Here is a 24096-nt window from a genome sequence, read left to right as displayed (position 1 = left end):
GACTCACTAAAGAGAATTGATTATATGCTATTTTTCAGATAAGAATTTCCCTGGTGAGTTTTATATATGATTTAACATCAGGGTAAATACATTGCAATTTCTTCAATGAAACAAACTTGGGTACTGGGAATGTAGCTCAGTGGAAGAGCTTATGCCTAGCATGTACAAGGCCTTAGGAGTTTGAGCCTCAGCACTGTGTGTGTGTGTGTGTGTGTGTGTGTGTGTGTGTGTGTGTGTGTGTGTGTGTGTGTGTGTGTCCTTGTATGTGTGTATGTGTGTCTGTCTGTGTGTTATGTGTGTATGTGTCTGTGTTTGTGTATATGTTACTATCTGTGTCAACTTATGGCACATTCTATAATGGTGTTTTGGTAGAAAATTTAATCCTTTTTCTTTGTAGATTCTGGGGTGGGGAAAGTTAGGCAAAAACCAACTAGCACCTTCTTTAACACTGTGGCATATTAAAGTTGATTTGTGAACGTTAGTCAAGTATGATCTAGAGAAAATAATATCACTTTTATTGAAAACATTTAAGACATTATTATGGATCTCATACATGGAATACACTTATATTTTGTATCCATTTGTCTGCCAGTATTTAATAAGTTTACAGCCCATTCAACATAACATGGTGTATATAAAAACTTTGGGGATAATTCCCAAATTTAAAAAAAAGTGATAACATCTATACTATATCAACTTAATCTTACCTCAACAGGTTGTGCAGAGTCAAGAGAGCTCTACCACAGCCCCAGTAATGCAATGGCAAAGAGAAGGTGTGGCAAGCCAAATGTTGAGAAAAATTTTTATCTGAAAGTCTAAGCCAGTAGAGCTCAATATTATCTACATGGGATTTTTTTATTTGTTTGTTTTTTAAAAGAGGAGCCAATTATTTCTGAGCACTGTAAACAATTGTACTATTTAAAGGTTCTCTGAAATGACTAGATGTATTTTATTAATGAATATAAGAATAAAACCCACAAAAGCAAATGCTATTTCCCAGTCTAGACTTCAGAAGTGTCTCTCCTATGTAAGTAAGTACTCTTATTCTTGCCCTAGCCCTGTCCCAGTCAGGCTAGTCTCTGAAATATTATGAAGAACAGTGAGCTCAAACTTGGCTGACTCCAGAGCCACCACTACATTTAAACAGAGCACCAAAACTCTTTGCAAATGCATTCTTTGAGGTGAACGCTTATTTCCAACCTGTATCAGGTGGCGATCCCTTTAGATGTAAAGAGTAACAAAAATGCTGAGTATTTCCCAAAGTCGTCTGGGAATATTACCTTGTGGTCTATTCTTCCTAGCCCCTAAAGTATCCAACATAATTGGTATGCCATTAGAATGAGTAGCAGTGTGACCAATGTAACAGTTAAATACTCCATAGAGAAGCCCAACTCCAACACCCCTCAGATCCTAACAACCCTAGCTCACCTACAAATCGCCCTTAGCATGGAGCTATCCTGACTTCCTCATCACTTAGTTTCAAAAAGCAGAAAGCCTGCGAAGGTAGAGAAGCGCTGGTGGTCCCCATGGAGGGCACCGTTGCCCATTCTTAGCCAGACTTCATCTCCTTTGGCCAACTTCAGCACTGCATGGTTGCTGGATGTATCTGATTTTCCCTTTGTTTCATAGCTGGGAAGAGAAAGAGGGACGCCCTAGTTAATCTTTGCAGTGCAAACCCCTGCCCTCAGCATTTTCTGTCTGTATCTTCCCCTGTGCTGTAAGTGTAGTTGTGTGTTCTCGAAATGACATGCATTCCTAGAACTGTCCAATAAAACCTTCCTTCTTCTTTCCTTTCCCTTGCCTCTAGATTACCAATTACTATAATAGGCTAGAAAGCCTTTCATAAACATCTGGGTTCTATGTAGAAGAGAGCTAGCTCTCTTACCTCTGTTCAGACTGGGACCATACACCCAGGAATATCTTTTTTTTTTTTTTTTTAGTTTGTAACTTGCATTTTTATTGGTTATTTTATTTATTTACATTTAATTTTTTAATTTACATTTTTTATTAGATATATTTCTTTACTTACATTTCAAATGTTATTCCCTTTCCCAGTTTCCTGTCCATAAGCCTCCCTATCCCCTCCCCCTCCCCAATATGAGTATCCCCCCCCACCTATTCCCCCTTACTGCCCCCCCCATATTCCCCTGCACTGGGGGTCCAACCAGAGCTTCCAGGGGCTAAACCACTACCAAAGACTACACATGGACTGACCCAGGACTCCAACTGCATATGTAGCAGAGAATAGCCTTGTTGTGGCACCAGGGGAAGGGGAAGCCCTTGGACCCAGTAATATCTTATCAAGCCTCTGTGAACTGTTAAATGAGGAAGAAGGAAAGCTCTACTATCTTTGAACCTTCACACAGAGTCTTTATTATGATAATTTATTTCCTTCTTGCAAATCTGGAATCTGATATTCAACAAAGATTCTGTCAACAGTTATAATGAAAATATATTACATTTGCTCACAGCCAGACAGTAGGCAATGTGGAATTAAATGTTGTGAGCTAGAAAGATAAAGACTAGTGTGTGGTGGCTTGAATGAGAATGGCCCCCATAGGTTCATATATTTGAATGCCTATTCCTAGTTGATGGACTGAGAGATATGGCCTTGTTGGTGATGTGTCACAGAGGGACGGTTTTGAGGTTTCTAAAGCCTGTATCAGTCTCATTCTTTCCCCCACTCCTCAAACTTGTGGACAGGATGTTGTTAGGTCTCAGCCACTGCTTCAGGGACATGCTTGCCTGCCTGCTGCCATGCCCCCCACTATGATCTCCAGGAACTTAGCCTCTGAAATGGTAAGGAAAGCCCGAAATAAATGCTTTATTATATAAGATGTCTTGGTCACGGTGTCTCTTCACAGTGATAGAACAGTGACTAAGACATCATGTTATGCTTAGAAGATATTTGAAAAGAATATAGTGACACAGACTACGTGGTATACACATGCCACCTAAGACAAAGTATTCCAAAGAGGCAAATACTGTTTGCAGCTTTTAGAAGACGTTTCCTGAGAAGATGAGTTTGGAGAATAATAACATGCTTGAGAGACAGACTGTAAACAATTGGGGCCCTAACAAGGCTGAATAATAAAACCATGTACTTTTATACCTGGAAGAGCAGGGATAGAACTGGTGATGTGTTCCCATTAAGAACTCTCATTCAGGGGCTGGGGATTTAGCTCAGTGGTAGAGCGCTTACCTAGGAAGCGCAAGGCCCGGGGTTCAGTCCCCAGCTCCGAAAAAAAGAACCAAAAAAAAAAAAAAAAAAAAAAAACTCTCATTCAGAGTCACATTGTTCTGTATCTCATAAATAGAGAATGTTGCCTTTCTAACCAAATCTACTATTGTAAAATGTCTTTGGTAATAGTAACTATATTTAAAAAGGGGCAAACAACAGGCCACATGAGTAACAGGCTAAAAATGGTCCAAAAGTGTACTGGATGTGATCCACCAACACGTGTCACTGACTGGGAGCAAGCCGAGCAAAAGCCATGTGTGTGTCTGTGTCTAAGGAAACTGCTGCTGAAGACCCAGTCTTGTTATAAAGACTTGGGATATTTGACTTAGTTCTTAGAGCTACACCAGCAGGAAGTGGAACATGAAAAAAAAATCCCTAAAACTTACCACACCACTTTGGATGTGGCCACAGAGAAAGGTAAAGAGGAAGTATTCCCCCAAAGGATGGAATCAGAAGCCAGAGAGAAACCCAGATGAGGACTTGGTGTATGAAAAAGACTACTCATCTCTGAGTTCTAGCGTTGAACTGGTTTAGGGTCATCTCCCACGGAGACTAAGACAGAGAAGTGTGTCCTATGATAGGGAGGAGGAAGAACTAGATGGATATTTGGAAATCAAGGACTTGGAGCAGGTTAGATGTTCACCAGTATTCATTCTCTCCTTGTTATGGTTTTGATGGAAAATGTCTCCCACCAACTCCTGTGTTTGAACACTTGGTCCCCAGCTGGTAGAATTTCTTTTTTATTGGGAGGCTGGGATGTGGAATCCTTAGATGGCAGAGCCTAGTTGAAGTAAGTAGGTTAAAACAGTGCTCTCTTGAGTGAACATCACCCCTAGATCCTTCCTACTTGATTTTCCCTATCCCTTGTCTACTGAGACATGAAGAACTCTACCATATGCACATCCAACAAGGAACTCGTTCATACCTTCCAGGCTGTGCCAGGCTGAATCCTCTCAATCTAATCTATTAGACAAAAATAGATCCTCCTTTAAGTCACTTCCTCCTGGGTCCTTGGTCACAGAGATGAGAAAAGTAGGGACCGCCCTCCTGCACACTGACTATACTGGTTTCTTACTGCTCCTGGGTTGGTTAGCTGAGGTGGGGAACAAGGTGAAAATCTGACCTAATACAGGGGCTCTCATGAAGAACGAAACTGCTGCATTAGGCTGTTGATTCCTAAACTCTTCCCTGTCTGTAAGACTTTCTCTGTTCAAGTTACAGCAGCAGCTGAGAGACCTGTAATAGAAACCATCACGTACCTGTACATGCTGAACACCGTGTTACCATTGTGCATAAGGTACACATACACTTCCTCCACGTCCTCATGCTTCATCATGCTGAAGGTGAAGAAATACACGCCTGGGAAGGGCAAGGATTCACTCATTCACCTGTACATAGGTGGTAAGTCACGTGATCTCACACCTGGCTTCGTTATTTTCTGGGTATTGTGTAGTTTCTTCATGGCCTGTTTGTATGACCATCCTCTCATCTGCTTGTCTTAAATGTGCTTTATTTTGAGCTTTCCTAATGTATTTCCTGTTTATATTTAGTAAGATTTTAAAAGTTATTAATCTAATAATGAGTCAAACATGACATTAAAATAGACCGCTACACCCCACAAATGTTGGCCAAGGTAATGAAATATTGGAGCACAGAGTAAATGTTTCATAGTTCTAAAGAAACAGTTCAGGAAACTTCTCACGTGGCTGTTATAAATCAGTCAAGTATGTGCAAAGGAAAATATCCAACTTTAACTCAGCCACAGCACTTTGTTACTAAAGGTATATTCTTACTGATTTCCATGTTACAGTTTTTGTACTACTGGGTATACAAGAGAAACCCCCAGAAATATCTACAAAAGAAAACTAAAGGAGCAATGGGCCATTCCTATTTCGTCTCAAATACCTATTTGCTTTCTATGAAGATTTCAGCTCTTAAGGCTGTCATAATTCTTCCTCTGATGTTGACCCAAGTTGTAGAAGAATAATTATGCTTTGTGAAGTGCCAGGGATGTATATTTGATGGCAATCAGTGATGTCCATTTGTACACCTACAGATTGGGTCATAGATGAAAGGCAAAGACAGATGAAAACTGTCTTTGTAGATGTTGAGTGTTCTATATTTTATAAGATTTAATTTCATACACACATAACAACTTTCAATACTTCTAGAAAATAGATTTATAATCAAAATGACATCAAAATACATTAGTCTTCCTTCCTTAAAATGATGCTATAAATAAAAATAGATTGCAGAAACACTTTAGAAAGAGCAGATTAAGAATCCAGATAGCAAACAATGAAACTCTTAGAATGGCAGAAGTGAACCTGTATTACGTGAGCATGGGGCTTTCTCTGCCAAGAAAGGGGAGGGGCCACCTTTGTGCTCTGGGTTCCAGGCCTTGTGTGGTTGCAACTGCAAATATCAGCTTTCTCTGTCTTACTGATCTTAAAAATGAGAAAGATGGCCATCAGTTGGTAATCACTAGTGAGGCTAAGAAACAAGCAGTCCGTTTAAGGAATCAACTGTTACCATCAGGATGGTGTCCAACCAAGGGAGCTCCAAAAGCCTTTAATCCTTACGCTTTGATTATCACATCACTAAACTCAGTGAGATTATTAACCCAGGATGGCCAGATCATGATTTGCAAAAATTGTTAGAAGAAAATTAAAGCCCTCAGAGCAAAAAAAAATCGCAAAAATTAACACTGATGTTATTGCAGCTATCTCTGTAGTCACATGCCATAGGCCATGTCTCACTTCAGTGGAATAGAATAAACCAAAGCACATGTTAAAAGCATGTGTGCAAGCTTAACACAGACACTTCATCCATTAGAATATTTTTATTTTTTCTATATATATACCCTGAAGGGGAAGAAAGAAAACAGAAAGGCAGAAACTGGAAAACTGTCAAATTTACACAAAGCTAGAACACTGAAGAAAATCAATAAAGTTCAGCTCTGTAGAGGCAGCAGGACGCTGGGCAGGGCTTCTGAGACTGGTGGAGTTAAGAGCTCAACTCCTCCCTGATGGAGACAGGACACACTCAAGTGCTAAAGGAATGGTCCTGGGATCAAGCCTACACAGGCAGTTTGCTGGGAAAGAAATATAGGATGCTAAAGTGTTTCTATGGCAGTTAGGATGTAGATGTCAGGATTTGTCAGTCTCCTGAAAGCTGGGAAACTTCAAAACTGGTTCAGAAGTATGCAGAGGCAGAGGAACTGTGGTCTCAAAGGAGAAGCACATAGAGGAGGCCCACTTAAGAATTTGTTATGTAGTGTTCGGTGGATATCCCTGGGAGGCCTGCTCATTTCTGAAGGAAAAGTGGATCTGGATGAGGGGGCAGGTGGAGGGTTGGGGGTACTGGGAGGGGGGAGGAGAAGGAGAGGAAAACAGTGGTCGGGATTTATTGTATGAGAGAAAAATAAATACAAAGAAAAAAAAAGAATGGGCTCCTCCCCTTGCTAATAGCTGATCTAGGAGGAGCCAGTTCGTTCAGGAGTCAGCTACTTTTCAAAAATAGAAACAACAGCAAGAACTACCCAATGGATGACTAGTACTGAAAGGAGATGTTGCCACATACTAGATGGATGATGTCACCAAAAGCTTCATCATCCTGAGTCGTAAATATACACATGGCATTGTTATAAAATAGAATTCAAGAGCCTGTGGGAGAAAGATCCAGACAAGACAAGGAACTGAAAACAGGGACATTGGGAAATTCTGATTATATTATTTTCCCAATAGGTGTGACCAAATACCTGACAAGAAGCAATTCAAGGAAGGAAAGGTTAATGTTAAAAAAGGGCTGCATTCTATCATGGTATAGAAGGTATGACATCACCAGCATGTCATGTGACTTAGTGGCTCTGTAGCCAGAAAGCAGAAAACAGACAGGACGTGGAACCAGACAAAACCTCTATGCCTGCGGTAGTGACCTACTTCCTCTAATAAGGCTCCTACCTAAAGGCTTCATAGCTTTGCAAAACAGTGCCACCATCTGAGGACCAAGTGTCCAAACATGACCTTACAGGACACATTTTATGTTCACCCTACACAGTCTGCTACAGGCCTTCACAGTCTTATGGCTGTCTCACAATACAAAATTCATTCACTTCAATTTTTAAAGCCTCCACTGTCTTTTACGTCCTAATTCTGGTCACAAGTATACAGCATCATCTAAGAATCAAGGTATTCTCTTAACCGAGTCTCTGCACAGGTCAAAACCAAATTACATACTCGCAGCATATGGCACAGAGTAAATATTTCCATTCTAAAAGGGAGGAATGGAAGCAAAACCAAACCCTACTAGGGCGAGCGCCAGAATGTCCTACAGCTCCCTCCCCTAGTCTGGGGTCTGGGATCTGGGGTCTGTGGTAGAACTGTCTGGCTCTGAAGGGCTTTGGCTGCTCCACCCTTCCAGTTCTGCTGCTTACGGAATACATGGCTCCTCTCTTAGAGCAGATCCACTCTATGCCTGGAGCTCTCCTTGCTGGAGAACCCCAACTTCTGTAGCCAGTCCAGCATCTCCAACGTTCTAGGGACTGTTGCAATGAGTTGCACTTCCATAGCCTCAAGAAATGGTCTATCGGGGGCTGGGGATTTAGCTCAGTGGTAGAGTGCTTACCTAGGAAACGCAAGGCCCTGGGTTCGGTCCCCAGCTCCGAAAAAAAGAACCAAAAAAAAAAAAAAAAAAAAAAAAAAGAAATGGTCTATCGAATCCTCCTTGTAGGAGCCCTGGCCCTGAACACATTATATGACTTCAGTGGCCTTCTATATATACCCTTGGCATCAGACCACAGAACATTTCACAACCCCTTCACTCTCATTTCTTTAATGTCTGGTGGGGAAAAGCCATGAGAATAATGCTCCCAACTTCTACTGCCCCCTCAAAGTGTAGGTTGGCTCACCTTGCACCACAGCCATTGTAGCCTTTGTGTGCCTTTGAGGCTGACCCTGGGAAACACTTCTCCAAGTGGCAGTATTGGACCAAGAACCTCTTTAGCTCCCCTGTTAGCTCCCTCTTGAGTTCTATGTTCTTGCAAGCATTCTGGCCTTCCAAACTGCCACCAGGAAGCCCCACTGAGTCCCACTGACATCATTCTAGGACTTTTGTGACTTGCAATTCCAAACTCTTCCACAGTCCTACAAGAAAGCTCCAAGTGCTCGAGAATCATGAAGTCAGGCTGATTGCAGTAATGGCTACCCTTCCAAACCATTCCAATTTTCTGAATACCTTTTCTCATTGCTTTTAGCTAACACTTGACAAGAAGCAGCTTAACAGGGGGATTTATTTTGACTTACAGCTTAGGAGAAGATACCATACATTACTGTTTGTAAAGCTAGGTGTCAAAAGCATGAGGCAGATGTCACATTGCCTCCATAGTAAGAAAGCATAGAACACATAGGAAGTGAAGCTAGACCTGTCCTTAGTGGGCCTCTTCCCTCAGCAAGACCAACCTCCTAAAGGTCCCACCGCCTTCCAAAACGGCCACTGGTGGGGACCCAGTATCCAAACATACAAGCCTATGGTGAGCATTCCACATTCAAACTACAACACCAATGGATCCTGAATAAATTCCAAAATCAGTGGCAGTGTTGTGCCCAGTGGATTTATTTATTTTGGTAATCAGAGTTTAGTTACCTTAAATCTAAACATCAGAGGAAACAGACTAAAGTGAGTGTGAAAATTTGGCAACTTTTTGTAACTTTTATAAGTCTAAATAACTTCAAAGTTAAAAAGAATTAAACAGTGGGGTTTCTGTTTGTTTAGCTTTGCTTTTTAATCAGTCAGCTGTCCAGACTTTTCAAAGACTTGTTTTTAAAAAAGTCACCACATGGAAAGATTTTTAAAATATTTGGTAAGTCTTTCTTTAAATAAAACAAACTATAATCAGAATATAGAGTATGCTAGCTTTTATGTAATAGGATTAAATATATTTTTATAAACTAATTTTTTTTGCATTTTCACTCAATTTTTAATATTAAAATAGGTAAAACCTTCTTTGATGTAATGACAAAGGAATACAATTACCACACAGTCAAACTCTTAGAATTATGTTCTGGGGTCTTTAAAAATCGGACGTGACTGGGCTCTCTCTGGATTACTTGGTTCCATCTAAATAAATAATCTTTGAAGTCATAGTCATTGTTTTGGTTCTTTTTTCTCCATTCAGATTTTAATAGGTTTACCTGGCATTCGGAAGACTATATGAGCTGCTTGTTTCCCTTCCTCTTTTCTTTCCTCCTTCCTACTTCCCCTTCCTCCCTCTCCTCCTTCCACCCCTCTCTTCCTTTCATCCATTTTCCCCTTCCCTTCCTGCCTTTCTTCTTCCCAGTTCCTCCTCCCTCTCATCCCACCTCCTCGTCGTCCTCCTCTCCCTCCTGCCTGCTTTCTCTTTACAATGGCTTCATCCATTGACTTTGCATCTCACCTGATACGGGGGCCCCAAATCTACCAGTCATGACATCGAAGAAGTTTCCAATGTTGGTCTCAACACTGCTGAAGATAATGCCACTGTTCTGATTGCTGAAGTGAGTCGCTAGAGAAGCCATGAACGCAATCTAAGGATAGAGCTGGTGGTCAGTCCATAGGCAATTTGTCATGAAGAAAAACATCCTTACACACGTAAATCTGTTTCAACATTACCTGTGATGGTAAGCGTCATATAAATACCAAGCAGTAGGCAAGTAAGTAAGTGAAGTATAATAATTTAAAGTGTTTTAAGCTTTGTGATATCAGTCTGCATTAGCAATTCTAAATACAGCTCAAAAACTACTAACGTTTAAAAGATACTTCTTTAAATATCAAAATTCTGTTATTAAGTAAGGCTGAAAATTTTTGCATAAAATTCTCAGACTGTAGATTTTAGAAGCGCATTTGTACATGAAGGGATTAGAGAAATTGACAATTGAGCAACTTCTTAATTTTGTTAACCCTAGGAAAGCCTTAAAAAGTAGGAAACACAAGATTACTATGACTTAATATCAGACTTGTTATGTGTGTCTTTATAAGTGGGGTTGTTCTGTAGTCAAACTGAGAAATGTGCACGAATGGCTAGTAAGAGGGCGGCTAGTAAGAGGGCGGCTAGTAAGAGGGCGGCTAGTAAGAGGGCGGCTAGTAAGAGGGCGGCTAGTAAGAGGGCGGCTAGTAAGAGGGCGGCTAGTAAGAGGGCGGCTAGTAAGAGGGCGGCTAGTAAGATGGCAGCTAGTAAGATGACTGCACAGGCAAAGGTGCTTGCTATTAGGCATGACGAACTGAGTTCGGCTCCCAGTGACCCCACGATAGATGAAGAGAGCCAGCTCCTCCACAGCTGTCCTGTCCTCTGACCTCTACCCATGTGCCATGGCAGGAGAACGCCCCCTCCAAATAAATAAATGTAATTTAAAAACATTTTAAAAGAACACCCACAAAATTACTACTGGCTGGGCTCCTGGCATAGTAGTTCCATGTGAAAATGTTTCTTTCTTATTACAAATACAGTTTTTGCATGAGAATGTGTCAGTTTTTTATCCAGAAAATATATTCATTTTAATGTTATAGAGTTCTATTTATTTATATGAGTAGAAGTGTTCTTTGAAATATTGCCATTCATGAAACAATGATAAATGACGCTGAATGCTCATGTATGTTTAAGAATAGTATCTGGACTTGGTCTAACACATGCTGTAATTCTAGCAGCTCATGAAGTTGTAGCAGCAATCCATGCCTGTGAGTTTGGGGTCATCCTGGCAAGTTTCAAGTCGCCCTCTGTGACTGTGGTCCTTGTGCCACTGAGGGCCTCCTTTTTTAGAAAAATAATTTAGTTAAGTTACTTGACTGTATGCTATAGTGATTGTCTCTGAACTTGTTTTATTTCGCACACCTATGTTTTATTGATTATTTTTCTTTACAATAAAAGGCTATTGTATGGATAATCTTTAAAAAGCAAAAGAGACTTTTGCAGTTATCCAAAACACAGGAAAAGTGGTTAAGTAAAATCAGAAACTTATTGGGAAAGCAAATTTTCTGAGCATAACTTTGCATAAAATAAATATCAAATAAATTGGAGCAGAAAATTCAAGAGAACCAGAGAAGCAATTAGTGTGAGCAGCCCCGCCTGTGGCCTGTGGCTAATCCCTTGTGTGGACAGCCTCAGCTCAATCTGTGAGAACAACTGTTCTAAGAAACCTGCTCCCAGCTCCAACCTCGTGATCCAGGGGATTGGGGTGTACATATCTATTTGAAGATATGGTATTGAGTCCCGGCTTACATCTGAACCTCAAACTTTCAGTTGAGAATGAGTCATGATTATTTCTCCTTTACTGCTGCTACCATTGTTACCATTACTGGTGTTTTAAAAATAGAATTTGCGTAACTAAGAGGGCTTTGGAACAACTCTGTCTATCAAGAAATTGTATTACTTGATAACAGTATTGGAGAATATTTGAAAGCCAGTGGTGATCCCTTGAAAATAAATAGAAGAACAAATTCTTTAACATCCAAAGGATGTCCAGTCCCCTTCTTCACAAGCTTCCTTTTCAACTAACTTTTAAATTTGCAAATTTTGAAATTAAAATGTGATTGCCATCCCCTCCCTCCAACTCTTCCTATGCTTCCCCTTCCCTCCTTCTCAAATTCGCCTTCCTAAATTATTATTGTTGCATACATAACTGTGCAAAGGCATAACCATAATCTGCTGATTCCTTCCACTGTTGTTTGACTGTATATCTTTTCAGGACTTGGCATTGGTGTCTGATAACCAGTTAGGGGCTCATCCCTGAAGGACGCCGAGTCTCCCTGTGTCTGTGGTTAGATGCCTGAAGCTCATTGTCTCGAATGAGAGCCTACAAGATTCGTTCCTCCCATGTTAGCTTGTTGTCTGTCAGAGCTGCCATTGCTCAGGCAGCAGTATGGTTGAGGTTTCGTAGGTGTATCTTTCCAGTTATTTCTAGGAGACACAGTCTAACAGTACACTTCCTGGTCCTCTGGCTCTAATAGCCTTTCTGCCCCTCCAGTGATGTTCTCTGAGCCTCAGGTGTGGGGGTTGTGTTGTAGATGGGTCAGCTGAGGCTGGGCAGCTCAGCAACAGTGGCTCTCTGCACTCTGACCAGCTGCCTTCACAAACATCTTAAGTCTGTCTTCCACAAAGCATGAGAAAGCAGCATCTCGAATGGCTGTATCGTCGTGCTAAAGTGGTTAATAGATGAAATATAATGACTGCTCCGGGTGTTCTCCATTAAGTCACCCATTCTACAAAAAGACCATCTATATGTTCTGTGTTGCTGGTTTTCATCTATCCCTAGACTGTCATAGAAAACACCTTAGCCGGGACGGTCTCCCTCCCACTTGTTAATTTGTACTGGCATATGAAACCCAGCATGCTGGAATGATTAAACAGTATTTGTTACAAGTTACCCCCAAGCCCACAATAAGGTCTAGCAACACACAGGACATCTTGGTTTGCACTTGAATAAGAGGAGCCCAGAAGAATTACACAGTGTGTCCAAGAGTAAACATCTCTGCCTTCGCCCAAACAGCACTTTCCTCTGATCTTTCAAACAAGACCAGCTTTATTCGCTGGTTCTCACAAGGTCTCCTTTGCTACAGAATTTTCTCCCAGATACTTAACTTTACCCATTAATTGCACTTTAAGGAAGACTTGTTAGCCACACACAACCTGAATAACAACAACAGAACCTGGTTTACCATGTTGATACAGATGCCTTCTAGGAGAACTGTCTAAATATTAATAAACTTAGACTTCATCATTTTTCTGGGTGACCTAACTTCAATATTAACGAATTGTAGATGTTGCAAGAACTATAAAGACGAGTTAGAAAGAGAAATAAAACAATTCATACAACCATAAATGGGTTATGGTCATAGTAGATTTTTAAAACCTCACGCTGAGAGGAAAAACAACCTAGTCTAGCAAATTTGAATAACTAAAAAACAAAATGTCCTCCATGGACAGAAGAGTCTGATGCAAAAAAAAAAATTAAAGAAAAATTGAACTACAAAATCTGACTGAAGAGAAACAATGTCAATCTGCAAAGGTGAAATTTTACCACATAAAGTGGCAAATCAGCAAATAAAATATAAGTAGGTACTTAGCCCTCCATTTACATACTTAACTACGTCAGTGTTCAAATTGGCTAAAACCCTCTTCTTGTTGAACCCACTGTCTTATCTGGGAAACAGGATATGAGGTCATATTTATGGTTGCATGGTACTTGGTCCTGTGAGAGAGTTGGATTTCACACACGCAGTAGATACCCTGTCCTAAGAATGCCCTCAAATCTGTGTTTGACAGCACAGGCTCAGTGCAAACATCCTGTCATGTAGATGAGCCTACCAAAACTGAGATTTCCTCACCATGAGCAAGGCTTGCTCACTTTAACCTTTGTTCCCTGGTCCCTAATGGTCAGACAGGGTTAGCAGTCACCCGGAGGGTGGTTTACCTGCAGCTCTGGTGGCACCCCTGGGTATCCCTTCTCTCCTTTGGGGCCATGCTGCCCCCGTTCCCCTCGAGGCCCCAGGTCGCCTTTGTCTCCTTTCTCACCCTTGGCCCCTTCGTGGCCAGTGGCTCCGTTATTTCCATTGTTTCCATGGTTTCCTTTAAAAATCAGAAATCACATGAGAAACCTTGGTCAGTCGTCTCAGAATATATGTTTTATACAGACACAACCCTTCCACTCAGTTGTACAAGGAGAGCATTTATAACAACCCTGACCGGAGTAGCCAAAGGGCATCAGATGGACTCTAATAGATTCTGAAAATAGCATTAGAAACTAAGACAGCAAAGCATGCTTTTCTGTAAAGTAAGGGACGAAGGAAAGACTGTGCAGAGAACTCAGCACCCCATCATCATTGAACACGGTGAAGATTTTTAAAAGCACATACCCACCAATGGCAGAATGTCTACCCCTTTGCAATGGTACATTCCTATCAAGTTCTACAAACATTTTAAATGATCAATGTTATAATAAACCTCAGTGACATCTTTAGGTATAAAGGTTCAGAAATAAATAGAGGTGGCATGGCACTTTTTCAGTGTGGGTCATTATGTATTTATGTATTACATCCATAGAGGGAAAAACTAACCTAATTTATCCGCAATAATTTATGTTTTCTAAATGGATGAGGCACGAGTGATTTTGTGCTATTATGTATATTTTTCCATCTCCTTCAAGTTTTCTACCAAAGGTTTGAAGCAATTTTATAACCAGTAGTAAAGCTCATAAAATACAATCGTTTTAAAATCAAGAGTCAGGTAGAAAATTCAAGGGTTCAGTGAGTCTCACGGAACAATCCGCAGTTCCTTCTTGTTTTCATATTCGCTAACCTTCAGGTCCTCTTGTATTATACTTTGTATGTTACCTTTGACCTGTCGCTGGGCTAGGTTTGCAATGCTTTCAGACCAATGAACTTTGACTGTTAGGTTAAAATGTTCTGTCACAAGGCACTTTCTACTGGGAAACATTTAACCAAAGCCAGCTTGCCCTGTAACTTCAAAGGAGGTCAAACAAAGGTTTCAAAAGGGTCAAAAGACGATTTGCTTTACATCATTGACCCTGTGAATCATTGCCTTTGATGGACAAGACAAAGGGCAGGGTTTTGTCTCTTGTTTTCATTATACATTTGGCGTCACATGAGAACTTATCTAAGAGTGTACAAAAGTTAAAATTTTGATAAATATTGACATCAATGAGGGAAAAGGAAACAAGACAAGTAGACCTTGGCCCAACCCTTTGTCAAAGGAACTCAGTAAAACACTGAATAGTTTTGGACTCTTCAGGGGTGGGGGCAGGTAGGAAGTGTCCTTGAGTGTCCTTGAGCCTAAGCAGCTGGAACAACATAACACAGAAGGCTGACCTTCTAGGTTAGCAGCAGTTCTCAACCTGTATGTCACGATCTCTGTGGAGTCAACAGACTTTTTCATGGGGGTCACCTAACACCATCGGAAATATTAGATATTATGTTATGATTTATGACTAGCAAAATTATAGTTACAAAGTAGCAATGAAGTAATTTTAAGTCAGGGGCAGGGGTCACCATAGCATGAGGATCTGTATTAAAGGGTCACAGCGTTAGGAAGGCTGAGAACCACTGCTCTAGAGGGATCGGATGAGATCAAGAGCCTTCACTGCCTCTGCTGCTAGAGGTCGAAATGCATCCCTGAGACCAAGTAAGGCATGAAAATCAGCTGAGGGACAACAGAGATTGGTGAAATTATAAACAAAAATAAAAACAGACAAAAAAACAACAACAAAAACAGCCTAAACCTAAAATGACACAGAAAGTTTACACTCCTCAGTAGGTCAGAGAGAAACACAGCAAGCTTCCCTCTATTTACTAAGGTCTAAGAAAGTTATAGAGCGCTGTGTAGAATACACTACAGAGTGTTATGTAGAATGCACAGAAGTACTGACTGCTGTGATTTAGACTTAAACATCTTCTCAAAGGCCACATACTAGAGGCTTGTTTCCAGTATGGTGCTGTTGGGAAGTGGTCTGGTCTAGTTGAAGATTAGAGGTCACTAAGGCTAAGGATGTGAGGTGTGAGGGGAGGTAGTAGGAACCTCTTCTCTTCTGCTCTCTCACTTCCTAGCTGTCGAGAGGGGAGTGGCTTTGACCCACTACAGCTCCCCCATCCTGAGATAGTTCCTCATTATAGTCCCAAAAGTAGGCTTAGCCAGCCAGAGGAGAAACCTCCGGGATACAGGAGCAAAACAAACCTCTTCTGTAAGTTAATTATCTCAGGTATTTGCAACAGTAACAGAAGGGGACTGTGCGTAGGTGCTGACGTGTTTCCATTCCCAGTAAGTGGGTCTCTCCCCAAGTGGTGAAGATCCTCCCTTCCTGAAGCCCTTTGGATCCTTGGAGTAATGTAGCAATTATGTGCTGTAAAGGAGTGTTCCACTTGAAGTAACCTAAAGAACCAACTCCCCTGACAAGGTCTTTATCATCGCATCTTCCACACATACTGGTATACTTAAACCCGTATTCATGTTTACTCTTGGCTCCTAGTTTTGACCCAGTCTGCTACTGAAATAGCAGTGCAACTTGTGTGTCCTTACCTGGAATGCCAGGAGGACCTGGGGGTCCAGGGGGCCCTTGGTAACCACGGAATCCATAATCTCCATGGCAACACTTGCTGCAGTCTGGGGGCAGTCCTCCAGCTTGTGGAGACTAAAAAAAAAAAAAAATATGATGGAAAAAGAAACTTCAGGCAAAGATATTTGAGAGCATTTAAGAACGTTATAACTTCCTCTGGCCTTCACCCTTAGGTAAATTTAACTCACAGTCACATTCAGAGAAGATCTGAATGCCCGAATAGCATGGGGGCTGAGGAGTAGTTAAGACCAGTGGGTGATCAAAGATACAGGAAACAGAAATTCCACAGCAGATGTGCTACGATGTAAGTGTGGCTGTGCAGCAGCTGCCCATGTCAGCTTTTGACAGCAAAAACACGATCTCATTCCGAAAAGGACACAGAAACCTCCTCTCTCTCAATACCCAGAAGTCTTGGGTACTGAGTTAACTCTCAATGCAAACAACCAGCAACTTCAATGGAACCCTTAAACTCTGCATCTCTCATCCTGGCTTACGTGGTCTAAAAAGTCTGTCTCTCCACTTCCTCATACCTCTGAAGCACACACAGTGCTGAGAAACAAAGTGTACATCTGCTCCTTTATTTTTTAATTGAGAAGTAGAAATATAACTATCTTACACAGCCGCTGTTTTGAGATTTGCGTGTGCATCCTTGTTGAATGGCTAGTTAACGTACATCTTACTTCATTTGCTCTCCCAGAATGAGTACGTTCAAAATCTACACTCTTGATAGTTTTCCAGAATACAATACACTGCTATTAGCTGCATCTATCCAGTGGATTTTTATCATCTACACACGGAGCAATTTTAACTTCAATATAAGTATTTAGCATCTCACACATCCCTCTTCTAGATTCAAAGTTATTACCTTACTGGACTAATATTGAGTGAGCACATACAGGTACTAAGTATGCAAAGATGCGACTTCCAGTAAAACGTTTATTTATATAGAAAGAAAACATTTGAAAGTGTGTGCTTGCTGTGAAGGAAGACCCAGGGGACTGACTGGAGGGAGAGTCAGAACTTGTAAAATCTGGAATCTCGTCTGCACTGGCAACCTGCCTTGTGATTGTGTCATGCAAAATACTTGCGGAAGCTTTCCTAGACACCAGCTATAACTCAACCGTTTTGAAAACAGCACATTGTTGCTAAGGGATTCATTATGAAAAGAAGAAGGTAGGGAGCTATGGAGGGAAGACTTTAACATTTCTGTTCTCTCCCCCACTAGACACGTTCCCCAAAGAAAGCCAGATCGCTTCGCCTCACTGCACATTTACGCCTCACTTTTAGTAGTTGGTCTTATGGGCATGGTCACTGTCCTCCCTTTTCCCTAAAGTTTTCCATAAAACTGGTCCACACCTTCTATGACACAGCTCTGAAGGCAGTGTTGAGGGATGGAGAGCTCAAAGCTGGAGAAAACTCTTAGCTTTGCCTCTGCCAGGACAAACCACAGACAGAGAGAAACGATTAATGGCTAAGGAAAAAAGTCAACTAATGCACATGGTCAGAGGTGACAACACTTGGAAATCAAACACCACAGCCAGCCCCACCCACCACACATCTCAGAAGGGTGATCATCTCCTGCGTGCTTTGCTAATGAGAACTACAGCTTCGAAACCCTGGGAAAGCCAGAGTTTGGCCAATGATGGATTTCGTGGATAGAGAAAGGGGACAGGGTATGGAAATCCTTGTGTAAGAACATAGTGAAAATACTGAAATGCTCAGGACTGTTAGAATAATCACCACACTGGGACCAGTGTTCCTGCTCAGTTCTTGGTGGCCTTAGAAGAGTCCTCACTCCCAGACATCAGTCTGAGTTGGCCCTGAATTTGTTTTCCAGCTCTAAGATGCAGGCAAAGATATTATTTTGTTTAACTCCCCAGAACGACGTCAAAAGAACATTAACTTTTGTTATGTTTAAACAGTTTTGTTACATTTATTTCTTCATTATATGTGTGGGACATGTGATGTGGCCATCAGAGGACAAACGTAAGAGTCCTGGGTAATAGACAGTTGAACTCGGCAGCAGGTGCCTCTGCCTGCGAAGCCAGCTCGGACAAGAGAGAGCCCTGATGCTTGCATTTCTAAGTCTAGCATCCAAACACACAGAGGTGGTACTCCTCAATACGTAAGCTAACAAGGATGAGTGGTGAATGTACCAGCTAACAGGGGTGATCCCAGGAGCACAGATCCCTGGCTCTCATGGCTGGGTGCCTTGCAGGAACCCTCCTATGGTGTTCCATTGCATGTTCTTTCCTCTAGCCTTGCCTTTCAAGGTCTAGTTCAGAGGGAAAATGGAATAGTACAGTGAGGAGGGAGGGACAGACAGAGGGGTGGACAGAAGGACGGATAGACAGAAAGAGTGGCAGGAGGAGAGGTATTTGCTGGTGTAGATGTGTGCTCATGGGTGTGCATGCGTTGGGGACCAGAGATCAATGTTTAGCATCCTTCCTCTGCCTTGTTTTCTAAGACGGAGGCACTGAACCTGAAGCTTGCACATCAGCTAGGCCGGCTAGCCAGTGGACTTAGGGATCTGCCAGTCTCACCCAGACTCCACCCACCCCTGGTGCTGGGTTACAGGTGCACAGCCTCCAGTGCTGGAAAGCTGCACTCAGGTCCAATGCTCGCACAGCAGGCGGACCAAGCTGTTACATTTTTGATGGACTCAGAAGTTGGACAGGACGTAGTTTAGACATTTTACTATCACTGAGGAAGAATTTGCATACGGGAAGATATTATCCACACTGTCTTTATTATTATTATTATTAACTTGAGTATTTCTTATTTACATTTTGAGTGTTATTCCCTTTCCCGGTTTCTGGGCCAACATCCCCCTAATCCCTCCCCCTCCCCTTTTTTATAGATGTTCCCCTCCCCATCCTCCCCCCATTGCCGCCCTCCCCCCAACAATCTAGTTCACTGGGGGTGCAGTCTTAGCAGGACCCAGGGCTTCCCCTTACACTGGTGATCTTACTAGGATATTCATTGCTACCTATGAGGTCAGAGTCCAGGGTCAGTTCATGTATAGTCTTTAGGTAGTGGCTTAGTCACTGGATGCTCTGGTTGCTTGGCATTGTTGTACATATGGGGTCTCGAGCCCCTTCAAGCTCTTCCAGTTCTTTCTCTGATTCCTTCAACGGGGGTCCCGTTCTCAGTTCAGTGGTTTGCTGCTGGCATTCTCCTATGTATTTGCTGTATTCTGGTTGTGTCTGTCAGGAGAAATCTATATCCGGCTCCTGTCTGCCTGCACTTCTTTGCTTCATCCATCTTGTCTAATTGGGTGGCTATATATGTATGGGCCACATGTGGGGCAGGCTCTGAATGGGTGTTCCTTCTGTCTCTGTTCTAAACTTTGCCTTCCTATTCCCTGCCAAGGGTATTCTTGTTCCCCTTTTAAAGAAGGACTGAAGCATTCACATTTTGATCATCCGTCTTGAGTTTCATGTGTTCTAGGCATCTAGGGTAATTCAAGCATTTGGGCTAATATCCACTTATCAATGAGTGCATACCATGTGTGTTTTTCTGTGATTGAGTTACCTCACTCAGGATGATATTTTCCAGTTCCATCCACTTGCCTATGAATTTCATAAAGGCATTATTTTTGATAGCTGAGTAATATTCCATTGTGTAGATGTACCACATTTTCTGTATCCATTCCTCTGTTGAAGGGCATCTGGGTTCTTTCCAGCTTCTGACTATTATAAATAAGGCTGCTATGAATATAGTGGAGCATGTGTCTTTGTTGTATGCTGGGGCATCTTTTGGGTATATGCCCAAGACAGATATAGCTGGGTCCTCAGGCAGTTCAATGTCCAATTTTCTGAGGAACCTCCAGACTGATTTCCAGAATGGTTGTACCAGTCTTATCCACGCTGTCTTAAATTTGTCATCCTCCTTGCCAAATCTGGTCGTTAGACAGTAGAAGCGTGAGCAGCATAAGAAGAAAGGGATGTCTGTAAGATAAGCTCCACCCATTTTGCAGGAGGCCCGGAGGCAGAACTGAATTATACTATTTATTACTGAAGAAAAAGAACACATAATTCCTTTGCTGGGAGGAGGAGAAGGGAAATGGGAAGAGGAGAGAGGCTACAGTGAGAAAATGCCAGGTAAAGGAAAATGTAGACATAAAGATCTCTTCCACCTCCAACCCACCATGGATGCTATAGCCAGCCCCTTTCCTGGTACACAAATCTTATCATGTCACTGCCCTACTTTAACAGACAGAACTTTCTGGAACAAAGTTGTGTCAGAACTCTTTCACTAGTTAAGAGTCCTCCTTTGCAGGACACTCAGATCATCTGCAGTCTCCTTGCACAGGACAGGCTCCAGTCACATCAGCTGCTCATGGGCTCCTTCAGTCTTCAGTGAAACACAGGTTTTTATCTACTGCTCTCTAAGCCTCTGCTGCCATCTTTTTTTCTCTTTTTACCTTATTATGCCTTAAAGACCCAGTGACCAACACGATTCTTTTTTTCTGGGTGCTCTTTGTACATTGACCTTGTTTACTGCACAGAATTTAATCAAACTTAGTTAATAAATTAACAACAAAAAAGATTGGGTGACTGTGAGTGAGGAGGAATTTTAAAATGTAACAAAAACTTAAATTCGAGTAAGAAGAGATTGAAGAAGAATGAATGAATGAGTGAGCGAACAAATAAATACTGACAAAATTTTGTTTCCAATAGAAGGTGGCTTGAGTGCGTTTCTGGTCTCAGTCTACATCCTACAACTTGGAAAAGGTAGAAGCTGGGAAATGCTTGGGGAAGAATTGTTGGGGAAAAATAGAATTAGCATAAGGAATAGGATAGGGGAAGTAGGGAGGGAAGGAAGAACTTCTCATGGTCCCAAACTCAGTCTTGGCACTGGTATCCACTTGTAGAGGAATGGTACTGGAAGCTTCCAGGATGCTATCTCCTTCAGGCTCTGAACCTCCTGAGTAGCTCAAATAGGTCTTTATATGAAAATGCTTCAGGAACTCAGGGCTGGCAGACTGGAATGTGGAGTGGAGCAGAACCATAGTTGGGATTTCGGCAGCCCGGTTGGTGTTGGTTGCCAGGAAATAAGGAAAGACAACCTGTAGCGCCCTAATGGACAGCCAGGAAAGACACCGTCCATCCACCTGGAAAGCCCACCAAAGCTGAAAGGGGCACTCTGGTTACATCTCCCTTGACAAGGCCCCCTGGAGGGACTCGGGAACTGCACTCAGTAATCCCGTTAGTTACAGGTCTCAGGCTGTGTGGCATTCTAGTCTGGCCACAGGACCAGATGATCGACTGATGTGGCTAGGTAGGGGGGTTAGATTGCAACTATGTGAAAAGAAGTTGCAAAGCTCTACAAATCAGACAGGCGACTGGTTTTTGTGGTAACGTGCGCCTCTTCAAAGATCGTGCAGTCTGAAGTAACCCTAATTGCCATTCCAGCTGACTTCAGCATTTTTTTCTTGCATGCTTAGGCTCCAAGTACAGAGACCTTGCTTCCTGGTTTTGGCTGCTTTTGATTAAGTTGAAGTTTGGCGATTTGCAACTAACTACACCAAAACCTCTACTCACCCCCGTGCTACCAAAAAAGTTAAAGATTAAAGCTAATGTTAAAGCTGAGATGCTGAGCTTCTGCCCCAACAAATAAATCAAGTTTTGTCATCCAGAAACACTGTATGATACAATACAGCTTGTAATTTAAATATGCTGTCTTTTTGGATTCCTTTCCTTTTAATGTTTTAATTCTGTCTTTACAGAAAAAAAAATGTTAAACAAGAAGTCCTAGCAACCTAGACCACTCCAAAACAAATAAACAAAACTGGAGAAAAATGTTACAGAAAATTCACAAATCCAAGTAAAGCAGGCTTAACGGTTTTTGGCAGAGGCAAAGAGCAGCTTCTCCCTGCTGGAGAGGATTAAAAAGAAACCAACTCTCTTGGAATCAGCAAATAATTATCTACAGCAGTGCATCTATCCATTTAGGTCAGCCCATTTTTTCCCCTGCATAATCAGAGCAATTTAAAAAAAGGAGAGAGAAAAAAAGTCCCAACACAGAAGGAAGCTAACTCCTTTGTCCCCCTACTCTCCTGAAATAGTGCTATGGCCCCTCGGTCCCAGAACATCATGCCAGCGACTAGGAGTCCCTGCTGGATCCCAGGACACCCCGGCGACACTCCCACACAGTTCATCAAACTGCTCACAAGCCCCAGTCCTACGAATCTTAGTCAAAACCACAGCAAACAACAGCAGGCAATAAGTTTTCAAAGAAAATCCTTAGAAGAGAATTCTGAGTACCTGGCCCCAGAATGGGTTGATCTGGGCTAGGTCCTCTACCTCAGGGTGCGGAAGCTCATCTGGTCTCAGGGATTTTAGGTCTGTAGAAGTGTTATTATCCACAGTCCCCGTTTTAGCATGGCTCTGCTCTCTCACTTTCTCCCTCCTGGAGCCGCTACGGCCAGTCTGCTGGTGGCTCTGGACTATCCTGGCCACCGCTTTATTAGCTCTTCTGCTCACCTCCATGTATTCATCTTGACACAGGCAAAATGGGAGGAAAAGCAAAGCCAGCAGGTGCCACCAGACGAGCTGCCTCCTGAGCATGGCTCGTGACAAATCGGCAGAATCTCCCCGGGGAAGCTGATGGGGGCTGTAGGCACCCGGCACCCGGCACCCGCACCGTAGTCGCCTCAGGCAAATGCCAGGTTTGGAGATGAGAGCTGCAGCCGGCTGTGTGGTTTTATACTTTTGGTGTGTAATAAATAAGGCTGCAGTCATGCCAGAGTGACAGCAGCTCCCCCCCACCCCCGACAGACCAGCCCCCATTCATCACATTCCTGCACCGCAGGCAAGACAGTTTGTGTGCTCGGCGTCCAGTTGCTGGGGTTCATAAATGTCACACCTTGGCATTTTTTTTCTTTTGGTACAAGACTGAAGGAAATATACCCAACCAGCTGGAAACAGAGTGTGTGCATCCAGTGGTTTGCCTTCATGATTAGACACGGAAAGGCTGTGTGCATTTGTGGTCTAAAATGACTCTTGGAAAAACCTTCCCTTGTGCTTGCCAGGGAATTCAGCTCCAACTGTATATCAGTTCCTGCAATCACAGCAGGATCCCGTTCTAGTCAATAAAGGGAGGTCTTGCTTTGCACGGTCCAGATACCCTTGGACCACTGCAAGCAACTCATTTTCCCTCCCAGATACCAGCAGCAGTCTACGGATGGTTGACCAGGAAAGACTGACCTGAGTTCTAGGGTAAAAGCTGAGTTTGACCAAGATAATTCCCCGTGCTACGCTCCATTTTCATCTTCTTTGCATCTCTAAGAGCCAACGTTAGAAACCAGCTGTTTCTTGCATCTACATACTTGCAAGATGGGAAGACAACCTACGTCCTTGCGTCCTTGCTAAGAGACATTCTCCTCTGGCTGCTCTCTACCTATGCAGTGTTGCTGCACAAAACTAAAGAATCATGGGAAACACCAGACTAGACGCACTATTCCAAAAAGCTCAAGATTGGGAGAATTCTATCATGTTACAGTTCCTATGCGTTTATCAGAGAACAAAAGGGTATTCCTAGCCTCTCTGTGATAATAAATTTAGGGACTTGGTAGCCTTGCTCTTAAAATTGCTTTTGTTTAGAGATCATTCTGTCACTACTCCCTGGTAAGAGCATTATTAGCCCCACCCCCTACCATTGAGACTTGCTGTGATCCTAAGCTCTTAAAGAGGTTGAGTGGACTAGTGTCTGATTCTGGGTGCTTGAGGGAGGCTTTAGAGAATAGTGGAGGGA

At 42.4% G+C, this 24096-nt stretch overlaps 1 protein-coding gene across 2 annotated transcripts; it reads right to left on the bottom strand.

The window, feature by feature from the left end:
* Positions 1 to 494: 494 nt before the first annotated feature.
* Positions 495 to 23021, bottom strand: C1qtnf3 (C1q and TNF related 3). Of its 2 annotated transcripts, none has more exon segments than NM_001134436.2 (6): positions 495 to 1629; positions 4501 to 4600; positions 9675 to 9804; positions 13684 to 13838; positions 16302 to 16413; positions 22608 to 23021. In NM_001134436.2, coding segments are annotated over 6 exon segments (960 nt in total). In that variant the 5' UTR covers positions 22911 to 23021; the 3' UTR covers positions 495 to 1469.
* Positions 23022 to 24096: the final 1075 nt, after the last annotated feature.

The sequence above is a fragment of the Rattus norvegicus genome, chromosome 2, assembly GCF_021556685.1.
Source record: "Rattus norvegicus strain SHRSP/BbbUtx chromosome 2, alternate assembly SHRSP_T2T, whole genome shotgun sequence".
Lineage (NCBI taxonomy): Eukaryota > Metazoa > Chordata > Mammalia > Rodentia > Muridae > Rattus > Rattus norvegicus.
This window is presented reverse-complemented; position numbering and strand designations above follow the sequence as displayed.